This window comes from Salmo salar, chromosome ssa15 (genome assembly GCF_905237065.1).
Source record: "Salmo salar chromosome ssa15, Ssal_v3.1, whole genome shotgun sequence".
NCBI lineage: Eukaryota > Metazoa > Chordata > Actinopteri > Salmoniformes > Salmonidae > Salmo > Salmo salar.
In genome coordinates this window covers 31,189,836-31,206,618 of record NC_059456.1, presented here as the reverse complement: position 1 = coordinate 31,206,618, position 16,783 = coordinate 31,189,836, and the positions used below count along the sequence as shown (strand labels likewise).

The 16,783-nt window shown below is 42.0% G+C and overlaps 2 protein-coding genes and 2 non-coding genes across 4 annotated transcripts; all 4 read right to left on the bottom strand.

The window, feature by feature from the left end:
- On the bottom strand, positions 1-7,282 carry rir2 (Ribonucleoside-diphosphate reductase subunit M2). Its single transcript, NM_001140023.1, has 10 exons — positions 7,051-7,282; positions 6,756-6,827; positions 2,941-3,087; positions 2,635-2,751; positions 2,357-2,490; positions 1,962-2,056; positions 1,753-1,886; positions 1,534-1,638; positions 1,146-1,259; positions 1-472 (listed from the first exon to the last, which is right to left on the bottom strand). The coding sequence occupies exons 1-10, from the start codon at positions 7,141-7,143 to the stop codon at positions 320-322; spliced, it is 1,164 nt and encodes a 387-aa protein (NP_001133495.1). The 5' UTR covers positions 7,144-7,282; the 3' UTR covers positions 1-319.
- LOC123727583 (small nucleolar RNA SNORD94) lies at positions 673-811 on the bottom strand. The gene has a single exon (XR_006759577.1). It is a non-coding gene; the product is annotated as a small nucleolar RNA SNORD94 (small nucleolar RNA).
- Positions 2,176-2,314, bottom strand: LOC123727581 (small nucleolar RNA SNORD94). The gene has a single exon (XR_006759575.1). It is a non-coding gene; the product is annotated as a small nucleolar RNA SNORD94 (small nucleolar RNA).
- Positions 7,283-9,333: 2,051 nt separating the features above from the next.
- Positions 9,334-14,092, bottom strand: tieg3 (Transforming growth factor-beta-inducible early growth response protein 3). The gene is given in 4 exon segments (NM_001139829.1): positions 9,334-10,375; positions 10,495-11,446; positions 12,091-12,363; positions 13,964-14,092. Coding segments are annotated over 4 exon segments (1,566 nt in total). The 5' UTR covers positions 14,009-14,092; the 3' UTR covers positions 9,334-10,079.
- Between the last annotated feature and the right edge of the window lie 2,691 nt (positions 14,093-16,783).

Sequence of the window (16,783 nt, the reverse complement as noted above, 5' to 3'; positions counted from 1 at the left end):
TTGGATTTTTCAAATTTAATTACAAAATTAAACAGATAAAATGAACTACTATACAAATAAGAACATGGATTAAACTAGAGATCTACTGCAAATAGGGTCAGTTGTGAATGGTAATATACATGTGTTATCTGTGGACCAGACAATCCAAGTACACACCCTAAATGGCACCCTAGTCTCTATATTGTGGGCTACTTTTCATCAGGGCCCACATAGGAGTCTGGTCGGTCCGGTAGCATCTAGTCTGGGCCATGTCCCTTTTCAAGTATTTACAGTTTCAAAAAGTCTAATGTCAAGGGCATCTTGGGGGCTTGTAAGAGCTTTAGAAGTCAGCATCCAGCCGGAAGGCGTTGTCTGTGGTGCCAGACATCACACCCATTCTCTGGTACTCCCCTACTCGCTTCTCAAAGAAGTTAGTCTTGCCCTCCAGTGAGATGTTCTCCATGAAGTCAAAAGGATTCTCCACTCTGTAGATCTAGAAGAGAAGTTAATTGGTGACTGCTAGTGGAATTAAAATGCTTTCATTAACCCCACCCATTTCTAGTAGCCAGAGTGCCTGTCTGTGCAGTCAAAGTCAACTCATTGTCATGTTTGGGTTACCAATGCACAATGGTGCTGGCAAGAGCACATGCAGATCTAGGACCAGGCTAAATTTAAAACTACAGCTTCACAGGCAAAACTCAGTCAGGCGTCTATATCGTGTCAGCACCCCCAGGTCAGCAGACCACATGCCCACTGATCTGAGAACCAGCACCAACACTCAGCTCCCATTATCAGCTGAGGTACGTACCCCTGCGCTTCTCATCATTGCTAGCCCATGTCTATCAATCACAAGAAAATTAAGTTGACTAATGGTCCACATTCACAGGTAGCCCAATTCTGATCCCCCCCACTAACGGGACTTTTGACCAATCACACCAGATCTTACAGAGCTGATCGGTCAAAATATCCAGTTGAAAAAAGATTAGAATTAGACTACCCATCTAAACGTAGCCTTAGAATTACAACAGGTGTTGGATTGAACTCATTCTTCATGTCAAAGGAGAAAACATGAGGGACAACTCCCTTACATAGTGCACTGGTCAAAGTAGTGCACTACATAGAAAGTGGGTTGCCATTAGGGACTGACCCATAGACTACCACCTCACCTTGTCAAAGCCCAACTCCAGCATCAGCCTGTCAGCCACAAACTCTATGTACTGGGTCATCAGGTCACAGTTCATGCCAATCAGCTTTACTGGAAGGGCCTTCGTCAGGAACTCCTGAAATGGGAACAAACATCAGCAATTATTCACTAATTCGGATCTTTAATATTCAAATCCGGATACAAAGATGTCTATAAAATGTTCCATTAAGCACAAATAGGGCCATGTGTCCCAAATGGCTTCCCATTTAGTGCCCTACTGACCATAGCTCTGTAGTGCAGTATGAGAGACATCTAGTGCAGTATAGGGAAAAGGTGACATTTGGCTCACATACCAAGAATAGGCTTAAGCCGAGTCAAGGCAACAGGCCATTATTGTTTAGTCAACATACCTGCTCAATCTCCACTGCGTTCCTGATGAGCTTGGTGACAGTCTCCTTTGAGGGCTTGTGCACCAGGTGCTTGAACATGAGGCAGGCAAAGTCACAGTGCAGGCCCTGGATTTAGACAGAATTAGTTAGAAAGAATGCTGGTGGTAGTGACAATTTCAACCAGGTTTGCCCTCTGGGGTAATCGTGTCGATTTTTAATCAACATAGTGAAAAGACCCACCTCGTCTCTGCTGATGAGCTCATTTGAGAAGGTCAGGCCAGGCATGAGCCCCCTCTTCTTCAGCCAGAAAATGGCAGCAAAGGACCCAGAGAAGAAGATCCCCTCAACAGCCGCAAATGCAACCACACGCTCACCTGGAATACAAGCAACACCATTACCAACTGATTGACCACAACAATCCTGTGCAGGTTTTTAAGAAATGTACCTACCAAATCCAGCATTTTTGTTACCGATCCAGTTCAGGGCCCAATCAGCCTTCCTCTTCACACAGGGGAGAGTTTCAATGGCATTGAAGAGGTAGTCCCTGTATGACAAAGTACATTGGGCACATTCTCATAATGTTTAAGGCTACACTACAAAATGCTTAATAAATTGCTTAGGGGTTTGAAATATGGGCACTGGTAGAATACATTTTACTATCACGAGGCTCAGTCAGGCGTCTATATCGTGTCGGCACCCCTCAGTCAGCAGACCACATGCCCACTGATCTGAGAACCAGCGCCAACACTCAGCTCCCATTATCAGCTGAGGTACGTACCCCTGCGCTTCTCATCATTGCCAGATAATACAAATATGGTTAACATCCTAAATATCCAATACTGACCTCTCTTTGGGGTCTTTGATGTAGGTGTCAATGAGCAGGCTGTACATCTCAGAGTGGATGTTCTCCATGGCGATTTGGAAACCATAGAAGCATCTTGCTTCCGTCACCTGGACTTCCTGTGTAAATCGCTCGACCTAGTGGTGAAAAGGAAGTAAATGCTACAAATTCCACGCTTGAATACTGGACGAGTTGCCATTTTCTAACTCAAAATCAGTCATTTCTGACAGTGTATAGTGAAATAATGATTTTTGTATTGTATGCATTCAAGATCAACTTACCAGGTTCTCATTGACAATGCCATCACTAGCAGCAAAGAAAGCCAGTACATGAGAGATGAAGTATCTCTCCTCATCCTTCAAAGAATCCCAGTGCTGCGTGTCTTTGGAAAGATCAACCTGGAAAACAAAATACGAAAACCAATTTTAAAAAAGTATTGATAAAAAAATAACTGAATGCATGTGAATTTGTCTGCACCAAGTCAAAATTTAACAAGTGGTTGGTATGGCAATAAAGTACTACATAGAATCGTAACACGTAATTTACATGTAAAACAGAATAAAGCGAACGCATCAAGTTGGACATGCCTCCTCAGCTGTCCAGAATGAAGCTTCTGCCTTCTTGTACATCTGCCAGATGTCATGGTACTTGATGGGGAAAATGACAAACCGGCGTGGATTTTCTTTCAGGAGTGGCTCTTCTGTGTTGAATTTCTTGACATTTTGGGGCTTAACCTGAAAGAACACACAAGTGGTTTCTTTCTGGTAAAATGTTGCTTAGGTAAACGAGCATATTCCTCAATGTTAGAATATAAAAAGAGCATAGAATTAAAATGGATGTACATGTAAACAACAAAAATACTAAAAGGCCTCCCATACCAGTTTATGTATAAGGTCAAGATTACTAATAAATATATATATATATATATAAAGTAGACAGCGCTAACATTAGCCATTGTAGCTAGCTAGAGCTCAAGACAAAGGCTTTCTTTATTAAAACAATAACAGGGACATTCCTGTGAATATAAGGCAATGAGACAGCAACGACTTCTAATAAACTTTCGCAACTGAAGTTTCACAGGTTGAGGGATTCATAAAAAAATGGTAACAGTTCAAAGAAAATAAAGGCATTTTCCCACCCCATTTACAGTAGTGAATATAATAATAATGTTAATAAAATAGTTATGATTGGGGTTACAAGGCTAAGCATAATGCCATTTAACAAAGGTAAACAGGTAATTTTATACACAACCATTCATGAATTTCAATCTATAGTTCACTAGAATGGCGGCATGAAAATAAATGCTCTATAGATTCTGAATCGGAGGAACAAAAAGGTCATTTTGGTCGCTTTTGACCATAGCATGGGTCAGTCACTTCCATAGCGATATATTGAATAATAATACAAAAATGACTAACTGCCAATCATATCCACTTGTTGAATTTATCCAAAAGATTCAAGTCCTTTTTAAACTTGGAAGAGGGAACCTCATAACAAAGTTTACTTAAGTATAAGGAAGTGGAATTGCTTTGCAAACCTTCATTTATTCTGAGTAATATTAACCTGAAATTGACCAATACCCTCAAAAGGCAAAAACTCCCCAGTGTTGTCTAACAAATCACATAAAATGAATACCCTTGTCAAACCAAAGGCCTTTGAAATTGAATTTCCTATTAATCGTAATAACTATTATTCCAAATCAATGTTGGGGGGGGGAGTGTGCTTGAATATCATTTTCCAGAAGGGGGGGAAGTTGCTGGGTAAACTCACATTAGGAATTCAAGTCCACCAAGTTCATTAAAGCAGACTGTTAGGGATATGATACCACAGAGGTAGGATTACACAGAAATAATGGCAACCATTTTATTCTAAAAGCACCCACTAATGACTCAAAATCAATAGCCTGTAAACCATCACGATCATAGTCATTCACAAATTGAGATTTCCAAATACAATGTGTTTTATTCCTTCAAACAAATCTAAATAAAATAAACTTTAAAAAAAAAAACATTATTAGAAGGGAACTGTCTTTGGTAAATTATTCTAGATAAACCATCAGTCTTGGACAGAAGAACACAAACCAAAATTGAGATCGCACGTAGCAGCCACTGACTAAATGAAACTCATGAAATTAATCCTATTTTTGATGTTTAAAGAGTCTGAAACATTGTTTTTTTGTGTACATTTATGCAACGGTGCTTTTTTCGCAAACGCGTTTGTTAAATCGTCACCCGTTTGTCGACGTAGGCTGTGATTCGATGAGAAATTAACAGGCACTGCATCGATTATATGCAACACAGGACACGTTAAACTAGTAATATTATCAACCATGTGTAGTTAACTAGTGATTATGTTAAGATTTACCTCATAAAAAACGATCAGTTTCTAGCTAGCATTAAACTTCTTGCTGCCCTCACGTAACAGGTAGTCAGCCTGCCATGCAGGCTCCTCATGGAGTGCAATGTAAGGCAGGTGGTTAGAGCGTTGGACTAGTAAACGGAAGGTTGCAAAAACAAATCCCCGAGGTGACATGGTAAAAATCTGTTGTTCTGCCCCTGAACAAGGCAGTTAATCCCCATTCCTAGGCCATCATTGAAAATAAGAATTTTTTTCTTAATCTGACTTGCCTAGTTCAAGAAAAAAAGGCAAATCAGCAGCCAAAAATACCGATTGTTATGCAAACTTGAAATCGGCCCTAATTAATCAACCTCTACTTTAGACTAAACAAAACTCAATCTTTAAAAAGGAAAGAGTTCAATTCCCAGTATGCTTTAGAAAATAGTCATTATCAAAACAAAAAGAATGCAACAATGGTCTGTCAGAGGAGCTGAGGAAATACTACATTCACTAACTACATTCATAAGATTGTAAGTGTCCTTATTCCATTCCTTAGATGTGTTTATTAGGTAGCTGTTGTGGAATTGTTAGATATTGCTGCCTAGTCGGAACTAGAAGCACAAGCATTTCACTACACTCGCAACAACATCTGCTAACCATGTGTATGTGACCAATAAAATTTGAGATACCAACCAATTCTACATTTTAATGGTCTGTTACTAGTTGTAGAGTTAAACCAAGAAAGTTGTTTTAAAGTTAGATTCTGAGAACGCCAAATATCTGAAAGTTGGAGCAGAAATGTCTTAAGTTAAAACAATGAGCTGAATGCCTGGTGGGATACCTATTCATCCAGTCATCAGGAGCAACAGTCACCTCAAACCATAATGTTATCTGTAGAATATTTGTTTTTCAACTCAATTAAAGAATTTCACCCCATTGCGAAGTCCAACATTTTAAGTCAGCATCTGAGGAATGTCTCTCGGGGGAAATAAATGGTTAAGTCGTGTAATAACATTATATTAATAGTTTAGGTCTATAATTGGACTCAAACTTAAAATAAATCTCTGAAAATAAAAGATTCACATAATATCGATATTGAAACAAAATGAACGAACGCTGATCTTAGTATGCCATCAAATGAGAAACAAAACGCATTTAGTGCTTACCTTGATTAATGTTCACATCCAAAACAAACAGTATGGCCCTATGCAATATCACTTATATGCGGTGTTCAGATAATAAACTCACCAGTTGAAACGGTATTAAGATTCATTAGCCTACTGTATAAGCAGGCCAACTCAAAGCATTACTCAGTCAGTCACGTAGCTCCACCCTGTGCGAAAGGCCCCCCCGTCTCTTGTCAGGGCACCAATTTTATTTTTCAACAGGTTCACATCAGTGGTAATATCCTTAATGTCTGCTGCATTAAACTCAGTAGTTTTGTTAACGTTTGCAATTGAGGGTATTTTTATGAACCCTCTCAAAGGCATTCAGCCGAATAGCTTGTTCGTAAAATGTCCACCTCGGCTAATGTTACTAGCTAGCCTTGGCTGAACTTGCTTGAAGTATAACGTTAAGTGGAAAAGTGATGTTCGGTAAACCACCAGACTACAAAAAAAAAAAAAATCAAAGACAACAAACAAATTCAAATTAGGGCTTGAATACAATTTAAAGCTCAGGACCTCAGTTTAATGCGACCACTCACTCCGCCATCTTGTCACACCCCGTCAAGACGAAAGGCTGTCGTAACATGGCTTGAGTGGAAGGCTACTAGCTAGCCTTATGAAACAGCGAGCTTGTATAACTAGTCATGCAAATGCGGAACTATTTAAAACATTGCTTGCCTTTGTTAAATTTAGATAGCTAGGCGCATACTGTAATCATGACTTGATGGCTCACCAGTTTAACATCAGCTAGCTAGGATGAGAAACACTTGGCGCCAAATGACCACCTCAAAATCAAATTCTAACGAATTACCAGGCTAATTACATAACTCATGATGCTGTAAAAATGTCACTTTTCATAAACTGTTTGTACACTTTTAGCAAACATCTTGTTCACTCACCTCAGAATCGTCAGCAAAGATTTTGCGCGCGGTTCTTGAGGCCAGAATTCGGGTAGTGTTCAGGCTAGGAGGCTGCACGAGGAAACATTAAAAGAAAAAAAGAGATTCCTTGACATATTAACTTAGCTAGGTAACTAATTAACCAGAACTTTGCTTCCTTTAGATTCAATTAAATAAATGTGTTAGACAGACGTGACCATTAGACTTGACAGAACGTTAGCTAACCAGTTGAGGTCACGCTCACTGACAATCTGCTTAAAATAAAGTTAACTTTAAGTCCGAAGTTCAAACGTACCGTGTTTTCTTTGTCGACCAGCGAAATGTTGTCCATTTGAGTGGTGATTGCATTGGTGTTCTTCTTAGAGAGTGGTGAGCGTGTTGTAAGCATTTTGAATGATAGACAGGTAATACAAGAGGATAAATTAAATATCGGTAAAATTGCACGGAGGGGAAAAAGGAAATAAAATGTATATACCTATGTATTCATATGCAGTACAGCACGCTTATTAAGTTACCCTGACAGATCAATGCCTCAACTGAATTACAACGTTTGGAGTTCCCTATTTATTGAAATTCTGGCGGTCGAATCCAAGCAGCCAATAGAAACAAAGTTGATGGACGGTATTTATATTTCCGGTATGGCGGAGCCAATCAGATTGCAATTCTCTCACGCGTCACTCCAACGATAATCTTTTTTGACGTTCTAAAACCGTGAAAGGAAGGAGTTACACAATGTCAAGAAAAGGCGCGCGAATATGAGACAATAGAGCTAGCATACTTTGTAACTACGGTTTAAAACGTTGATAATACAAAATATAATGTGTATATATAGTTCGAAATTGGTAGAAAAATGCAACGGTGCAAAGCAAGTTTAGCTACTATAGCAAGCTGGATGAATAGCTAATGTTAACTAGATTCGACGGATTGATTTGACTAATAAGCAGTATAAAATGTAACTGCAGACAAAGGGATTTTATAACTTGCTTGAAACGTTGTTTAAGTTGCCATTATAGAAAAGACCTGCAAACAAATTGTGTTTATCCGCTATTACGGATGCAATCCATTCTGTTGATGTGGCCAGCTGGCTTGTTTAGCTAAACCTACTCAACAAATACAGTGTAGCTAAACGTTTAAATGGCTCAAGATGTCTATATTTGATTACATTATACACAGACAAAGGCCAACTTTCATACGCAAGTTACTATTTTCCTGATATTTAAGCAGAAAGACCAATTTAGCCAACCTGGTCTCAGAGCATTTCGTATGGTATGTAGACATCCACAAATGAATATCACCCATTTCGTATGGATTGGCTTGACCGTGATCTTACTTTCATTTTAGCTAAAGCTGTTAATGTAGCTGCAGATGAGCATGATACCATTTGGAAATAAATAATGCTACCTGGATGAAACAGTAGTTTACATTTATTCTGGTGTGATTCAAGTCATGTTTTATTTTGGCCAATTAAATTTGTGACAATCCACTCTGTTTTGTTACGTGCTGCTGGGCACAAAGTCAAAAGGAGACAAAAGACGGTCAAAACAATGAAGTTGGCCCATGAAGATCCTGTTGAAATGAAACTGAGCTCCATCGATTGGTTGGGAGGTAAGGTTACACTGAAAAGTAGGACAAAGAGGAGTTATTTGTCTTACCAGTGCTACTCTTTACTACACATATCTAGATTGTCTTCCATATACGGATTGACCATTTCCTCCGAACATAATGGGTACTGTTATACGGAATATTAGAAATGTTTGGCTGTGTGACAAACTTCCCAATGCAGATGCTTGCGAGATACAATTAAAACAAAACCATTGTAATATATAAATTGTACAACTGAATACATTCAACCCAACTCCCCTGAATCAGAGAGGTGCAGAGGGATGCCTTAATCGACGGCCATGTCATCGGCGCAGTTGTTGTTAACTGCCTTGCTCATGGGTAGAACAGTATATTTTTTTTCCGGGGGATTTGAACCAGTGATCTTTCAGTTACACTTTGCCACTAGAAAAAAATGATTAAGTACACGATGCAATAGCCATATATTTCGAATTATATTGCAAAAGCTTGACAAAAAGTGCTAAGTTTATGTGTGATATGATGGTGTGTGTCCATAAACTTAGGAACTGGAAACCTGAAAAAAGCATTTCTTTACTCAAAGAAACTGTACTTTATTTTATTTTCACTGAGTGGCGTTGTTGTCCTATATTTTAGTGGGAGGTTTACGTGGACTTTCGGTCAGTAAGACAAATGTGTGGGTACGGTGTTAGCCAGTTAAAATCCTCTGATCGTTTCAGCTGAACGGTCGTCTCCAATTGGTCGCGCCCCTTTTAGCGCTGTAAAATACTGCAATTTAATTAGTGGAACGTTGTTACTGGGTGGAGTGGAGAGACGGGTATTCGAAGTCAAAGGGGATCGAGTGCGATTGTGGAACAACACGTAATATTGTTGTCAACACTGCTGAGATATTAGAATTAGGAATTACAATAATTTAATAGGATCTCTATGGATGAGATTGAGAAATAGCGTTGGGTGTTTCATCATATGTTATTGAGAAAATATAGACCATACAACCAAGTTTAGTCATGTATTTTATTATGAAAAAAACAATGGGACTCATGACCATTGCCTACATTGAAAGCTAGTAAAACTACACATAGGGACAGCACTTTTCTCAGCGTGACCATATCTATAGAATTCATTCATACATACATTGATTACTCATATTATTAGTATGGTGAAGCTTTATAAAGTATTTAGTATTTATTAAGAAATGTGAGGTATTTATACTGGTTATACTGTATCTGTAATAAAACAAAAACAAAACGATCAAGCTATCAAAAACAGCACTTTTTAAAACAAATGTTTATTAAATAATATGCAAAGCAAGAAAGTAGGTAGTGTCACAGTGAGGAATACTGTCCACTGACATATTAAAAAATATCAATAACATATATTGACGTATTGTCAATACATGCAGATTGGAATACACATAATCATATAGATATTCATATATACATATTTACAATCACAGAGACCAATAGTAACAGATACTGTAAGCATGACGCAAAGGCTTTGGCAAAAAGAGTGCATACATTTTGCTAAACATTACATACTGTATACATATTACATGAGTAAACATAATTACAATATAGAGATCAAGGAAGTACAAAACAAGCATAATTAAAAAATCCAGTGCAAGGTCAGTTTGTTTCTGTCCATGAATGTGTAGCAGCCTATGGTTTTGTTTCATTTTCTCCTTAGTCTTGTGTGGTCGGTGGTGGGATATTGTCCTGAGATGACCGTACGGCCTGGGAGCCCCAGCTAATTGGGGGAAGGGACCAGCACACTGAGAGGAAGATTGGAGCCACTCGACGGGCCCTTAGATACCGTCATCTTGTGGAGGTCGCGGACTTCAGCCGGCCAAGTGGAGGTCCTCTTGGAGGTCATGTGTCGGCGAGCATGCTTGGTCAAGTGGTCGCTGCGCATGAAGCGCCGATCGCACACGTTACACACAAACTTCTTCTCACCGGTGTGTGTTCGCCTGTGGCGGGAGAGCTCGTCGGAGCGGGCAAACTTCTTGTCACAGCCCTCCCAGTGGCAGCTGAATGGTTTCTCACCTGGGTAGAAATGGAAAGCATAAGTACATCAGTGGAAGATAACACACTACATATTCAACATGATCATTCATGATCATTCATGATCATTCATCTAATTGTCGTATTGAGTGGGTATCTACCAGTGTGAGTTCTGAGATGAGCCTTGAGGTGGGAACTTTTGAAGTAGGTCTTCTTACAGCCGGGGAAATTGCAGACGTAGTTCCGCCTGCGGGAGAAGTCTGCTTGTGTGGCATTGCTGCTCTGCCCTGAGGGCATGTAAACTGGAGCTGGGGCCAGGGGCAGGAGCTTTGTGTTACCCAGGGTCATTACAGTCTGTGCGCACGATGGAGCCTGGGACACGGGGGGCTGGGGAACCACAAACATCACCGTCCCCTGAGTCACCGAGGAGCCCACCAGCTGCAGCGACTGGGGGAAGGAGGGTGACTGGGGTAGTATGGGCTTGGCCCCCCCCTGGGTCATCTGGACTGGGCCTGCCTGGACAAATGCTGAGATCATCCCTGTCCGCCCGTTGACTGGAAACACCTGGCAGAGGACCTGGGAGCTGGGAATGGGGGGTGAGGACCGGGAGGTGGCGGTGGGCTGGAATGGGGACCTTTGGGTGGGAGTAGTAGAGGGGCCTGTGCTGCTGTCAGGTAAGGATGGACTGCCTTGGTCCTTCTCTACCTTAACACACAGATCAGTGCTGCAGCTCTGTGGTTCAGTCTGCATAGGAACGGCCTCAGCCAGAAGGGTTGTAGTAGGGTATCTGTTGGAGTTGGTGTCTGTGTGCTGCCCTACGAGGGACTGAGGTGGAATGTTGTTGCTGTGCTGTGTGAGGGCCCTGTCAGCAGTGTGCCGGATGACACTGGTCACCATGGCTCTGCTGGGCAGCTCTGGAGCTCCAGAGCTCTTGAAGATGGGGACCATACCAGGTCGTTGGTCCAGGAGAAGGGCATTTTCGCAGGGAAGATCTGCACAGAGTCTAGGCCGGGTTAAGACTGGTCTGGGGCCTGAGCTGGCCAATGAGGTGGTGAGGACAGCTGTTGTGGTAGCGGTCTCGGTAAAGCTGGGGCTGTGAGGGGGGGTCATGCACTGGGAAAAAGAAAGAGAAACAGGAATTTAACATTTGAACTGTCAAATGTGAAACAAACCAATTTAATTCTCAATAAAAAAAGCTTATTGTAGTTTTGATTGATTAAAATGAGTTTTGGGGGGCCTCCCGAGTGGCGCAGCGGTCTAAGGCTGCATTACTACAGATCCTGGTTCGATACCGGGCTGTGTCGCAGCAGGCCGCGACCTGGAGACCCATGAGGCGATGCACAATTGGCCCAGCGTTGTCCGGGTTAGGGGAGGGTTTGACCAGCCGGGATGACCTTGTCCCATCGCGCTCTAGCGACTCCTGTGGCGGGTTGGGTGCATGCACGCTGACACGGTCACCAGGTGTACGGTGTTTTCTCCGACACAATGGTGCGGCTGGCTTTCAGGTTAAGCGTGCATTGTGTCAAGAAGCACTGCGGCTTGGTGGGGCTGTGTTTCAGAGGACGACCTTCGCCTCTCCCGAGTCCGTACGGGAGTTGCAGCAATGGGACAAGACTGTAACTACCAATTGGATATGACAAAAAAAAGGGGTAAACATTTTTTTTCCGAATTCAGGCTTTTAGGCTACGTTAGCAAAAAACGTGATCTTCCAGTATACATTTTAACCACAGTAGCCTACATAGTGAGATTCCACATACCAGCGATGAGAGTGCGATCGGGTCCTTGGAGGACTCGATGATCTCAGGGTGCAGGAGGAGAGAGTCGCAGGAGTCCGAGGTAGGGGTCAGGGGGCGTGGCTTGTCGTTTGCTGACCTTTGACCCCAGGAGCTCATGCTGACAAGTGCTTCGGCGGCCTCCAGGTCATGGTACTGGAAGGTGCTGCAGCAGGACTGCTCACTGTCATGCCTGTTCCTCTCCATCATCATCACCCTGATGTCCATTACATCAGCCTGAGGGAGGGAGGGAGGCCACTGGGAAGATGCAAAGTTAATCACCATTACAGCACATTATATGTCCCAAATGGAACCCTATTCCCTATATAGTGCACTACTTTTGACCAAAGCCCTATGGGCCAGTAGATCGGACGGAGGAAGGCCACACCGTTAACCTCCACCAGGGACAGATTGGGACCAGAAATCGGCCTGGGCATTTCTGACATGGACCATCCCTTTTTTTCTTCTCGGGCCCCCCATTATTAGCCAAATAAATAATTTTTATTTAGACTGTCCCAATAGGCTAAAGATGGACCAGCCCATCTGGCATTTTTCCAAACTGCCCAATAGCTAGTCCGTTTCTTATCACCATGACAGCTCAATAACTTCTGATGGTTGCAGACTCTTCCAACACGGACATCTACAGTATCTCACTAAATATCTCTAGTCCTAGTACTACAATGGTTCCCTCAAATATCATATAAGCATCTCATTACCAAGGTTCATTGAACAATAATGGACCAAGGGAGAAACATCAGACTGTTTTGAGTCCCAAGTCATGAACCATAGAAGCCTCAAAATGGTGGAAACGCCACATAGACAGTAGTCAATGAACAGGGGTTGACTATTCTCCTAGATGTGCATGTAGCTATGTAGTGCAGTGGGCTGGCATCTGCTGAACGCTATGTTGCACATCTAGAAGAATACTTAGTTGCTGAATGCACAGTGCGGCTGCTAACCGCCTCAGAGGCTTGGAGAGACAGAAAAGGAGAGAGGGGCCCCACTGCAGCGCTGGGCAGCCATTTGAGCAGGTGGGTGCACCCAACCCTACCAGCTCCCAGTAGCTCACATAACATTGGATTTGGGAGGCAGGAGGAGCCTCCCATCACCAAAAATAGACCTGTGAGTGACATACACCACTGTAAACTGTGGTGCACGAGGGGGTGGGGGGGCTGCATCAGGAAGTCTTGGGTTAAGTTGAGAATCCCCCCCATTTAACTGCTCTTGAGGACTAAGGACACTCCCCTGCATTAACAGCCAGTCACTTTGTTTTGTTGACACCAATGGAAGCACTTTATAATCCAAATCCAACCTTCATCCAACATAGATGATAGAATCAGAAACAATCAATTAGTGAATCAATCAATCAGTTGTCTACTTATGACCAATATGTTCAACCAAGCTCACTGGAACAAAAGCCCCATAGCAATACGCCAAAACAGTCATATTAGCCTAATAGAGCACAATAAAATGCAGGAACAGGTGTACATTTGGCTACTAGGGGCAACGGTAACGTAATACCATCACATAACAACGAACAATCTAATTACAAAGTAATACAATGTAACAATGCAGTGATATAGAGCAGATACAATGTAGCAATATGTGACCACACAGTTGATACAGTGGCCGTTGGGCAGGGATACATTAGTTTCAATCTGACCTCAAACGAACCATGCTCCCTTTGTGAAAAAACTCCACGGTCAACTTGGGCTGCATGCTTGAATCAATGCATGTTATAATACATGTATTGCAGTCATCGGTATTTTATCGATGGGCTTTGTTATAAATATCTGAAGATAACAACTTAATGCCGTTAGTTAATTAGCCAATTTAAAGTAAAAATCCATCAACTTACCCGACAAGGTTGCTCTGAAATCAGGGGTGGTGTAAAAGTCAGCATAGGAAAGTACGAGTAAAAATAACAATAGAGATACTAGCAATGCGAACACTCAATGGGACCTGAGCACACAAGTATTGCCGCTGCCAATAGCGGACTGGCCTCAGCTGAGTGAATCAAAAGCAGAGACGAAAAAAAACAGAAACAAAATTCGGAATAGACTGGCTGGTGGTAACATGTTACCAATCAAAAACAAAGGTGTAGCGGACGCCGTCCAATCAGAGCGCAGGCAGCGCGTGATCAGTACGTGATTGTGGGCCTATTGGAGGAAAGAGGGTGCGTGGCTGTTGGTGGGCGTGACGGTGGAGTCAGCGGTGTCAGAGTAAACCCAGTGAACTCGGTGCTCGAGAACTAGAGGAAAGGTTGAAACGGCGAACAGGCGAAATCGTGAGATACTTGCACGCGTCTGGCTTGCTTTGCCAGGGGAGCGCGCGCCAAGCGGGTTTGCGCAAAATGGGGTACACAAAGACATGAATAGAGAAACTTTCGAATATAGGCTACGTGAGCTTCGAAAATAAAGAATTTAGCACTGTTTTTATGTGAAACAATATTATTGCGCCTTTGTTTTATTATAGATGAGTGTAATTACTGTGTAATAAGTGGTGTAATAAATACGTGTTACTCAGTGAATAAGTGTACATAAATGTTAGTCAGTCAGGATTCTCAAATTAATTTGAGATTTATTTTAGAGAAACAGTAATAAGATAGTATAATTAGGGTGAATGGGGGGGGTCAAAATATAGATGGAGCTTCATTGTTTGGAAATGCATCTATAGACTATGGAGCATTTTGAACAATCGCACCAGTATCCATAGTAAACAAAAACAATCCCACGATGTTTTAAATTCATCAAATTATGTGCCTGATCAAAAAGGATCACAAAACAGTGTATGGAAGTATTTCAGGATCACAGAATAGTCGAAGAATAGGAAATACCAACAAAGGGCGTTTGATAGCCAACACACTTGAGAGATGTGCAAATTACTCAAGTCATAGTATACATGATATGTATATTTCAGCTTTGTTTATACATTCAATGCCTCTTATTGTTTTGCTGTGCCGTTTTCCTTTTCTCCGGTCTCTGAATTTGCACCCCACTCTACCTCCTCCTTTCCCCTCCCCCAACGGGCGAACCCAAAGAACCCAATGACTCCAATGCGTTAAGGTTGTAAACAGGCTCCCGATAAAGAATTTCAGGGCGGGGCCTCTGAAGTAGGGAGCTTCACCCCCTTTGTTGTGGATGTATATTAACCCTAAAAAGTGCCTTTGTATTTCACTCGGTGCTGTCCAGGCTTGAGTACATGCCACATCCAGGTCCAAAGGGCTTTGTTCCATCTGATAGTGAAGTGAACAACAGAAAATGAGCACCACTTCTATAACTAAGAAAATCCAGAAAGAATTATTCAGAGGAACTATGTTGTAGGGATCTTGGAGGGTTGAGAGAGAATATGTCAGTCAGTCTGAGATGGAGGCAACAGACAAAGCTTTTTCTCACTCCCTGCTGGCTCCCTGGAGATTGTATTAAGCGAACAGAAAGAAACATTGTCTCCAATCTATGTGGCAACCAAAGAGAATGAAGTTGTTGTTTATTGGACATGCATTCAGGTGTCTGACAGCTTTCTTTGTCTACACATTTTAAGACAAATCACTGCAGAAAATATTAGACCACCCATTTCTATAAGATTCTAAGGTTCCTTCCTGATTTGTGATTTCCTTACAATGGTAATGACAATCAAAGTATTACAGCAATGAACGTGTTTCCCTGCCTTGTATGAAATTGTATTGGTGTGAATTTTATGCTTTCACATCAATTTGACAATTCACAAAGAAGACTTTGTTCACACAGACGCACGTATTCACAGGAAAACATCAAAGATATCCATTCCAAAATAACTAGACAAGTCTTGTCGTGGGGAAAACAATGATGTAATCTGAAAGGGTGTAGCTTGGGTTGAGATGAGTTCAATTTGGGATAGAACATAAAACAATCTCCAAGCAGTCGCTTTCAGTTTTATACACTGTTGTCGGGATCTGTTTCTGCAGGGGTTGGACTATGTAGTGTTAACTCTCTCTCTCTCACACACACACCTCTTCATCTCACTGTGCACCTTTCTTTTCACTGTTACAGATGAGGCCAGAACAATCCAGTCTCATCTTGTACACACACTCTTCATTCTGTAGATTGTGTTGTTCTAAGGCAACGCATAGCAGTAGAGGCTGCTGAGGGGAGGACAGCTCATATTAATGGCTGTAACGGTGTTAATGGAATGGCATCAAACACATGGAAACCATGGAAACCATGTGTTTTGGTGTATTGGATACCATTCCACTAATTCTGTTATGCCATTACCACGAGCTACTCCTCCCCAATTAAGGTGCCACAAACTTCCTGTAACGCATAGCACCTGTTGAGGCGGTGGGTGTAGAAGGCATTATAATGTGTGTGTGTGTGTGTGTAGTAGAAAACTGTTTGGCTGGGAGTTTTAGGGTGACACCACACTGCGAGCCAAGGGTGGCCCTGGCCCGCTATAGAGACAGCTGAGAGAGAGCCAAGAGACTGGTGGAAAGGGAGAGAAAGGGAGGTGCTGGGAGGAAAGTGAGGCTGGGGTAAGCTGAATGAACTTTGATACACACACACACTCATGCACACATGCACACATACAACGCCTCCAGACTAGTGCACATATATAACCTCTTCAGCTGACAGCCACTCCCTGCTAATATACACTGAGGGAAAACAGATCTGGCTCCAAACTACCCTGCTGACCCGACATATAC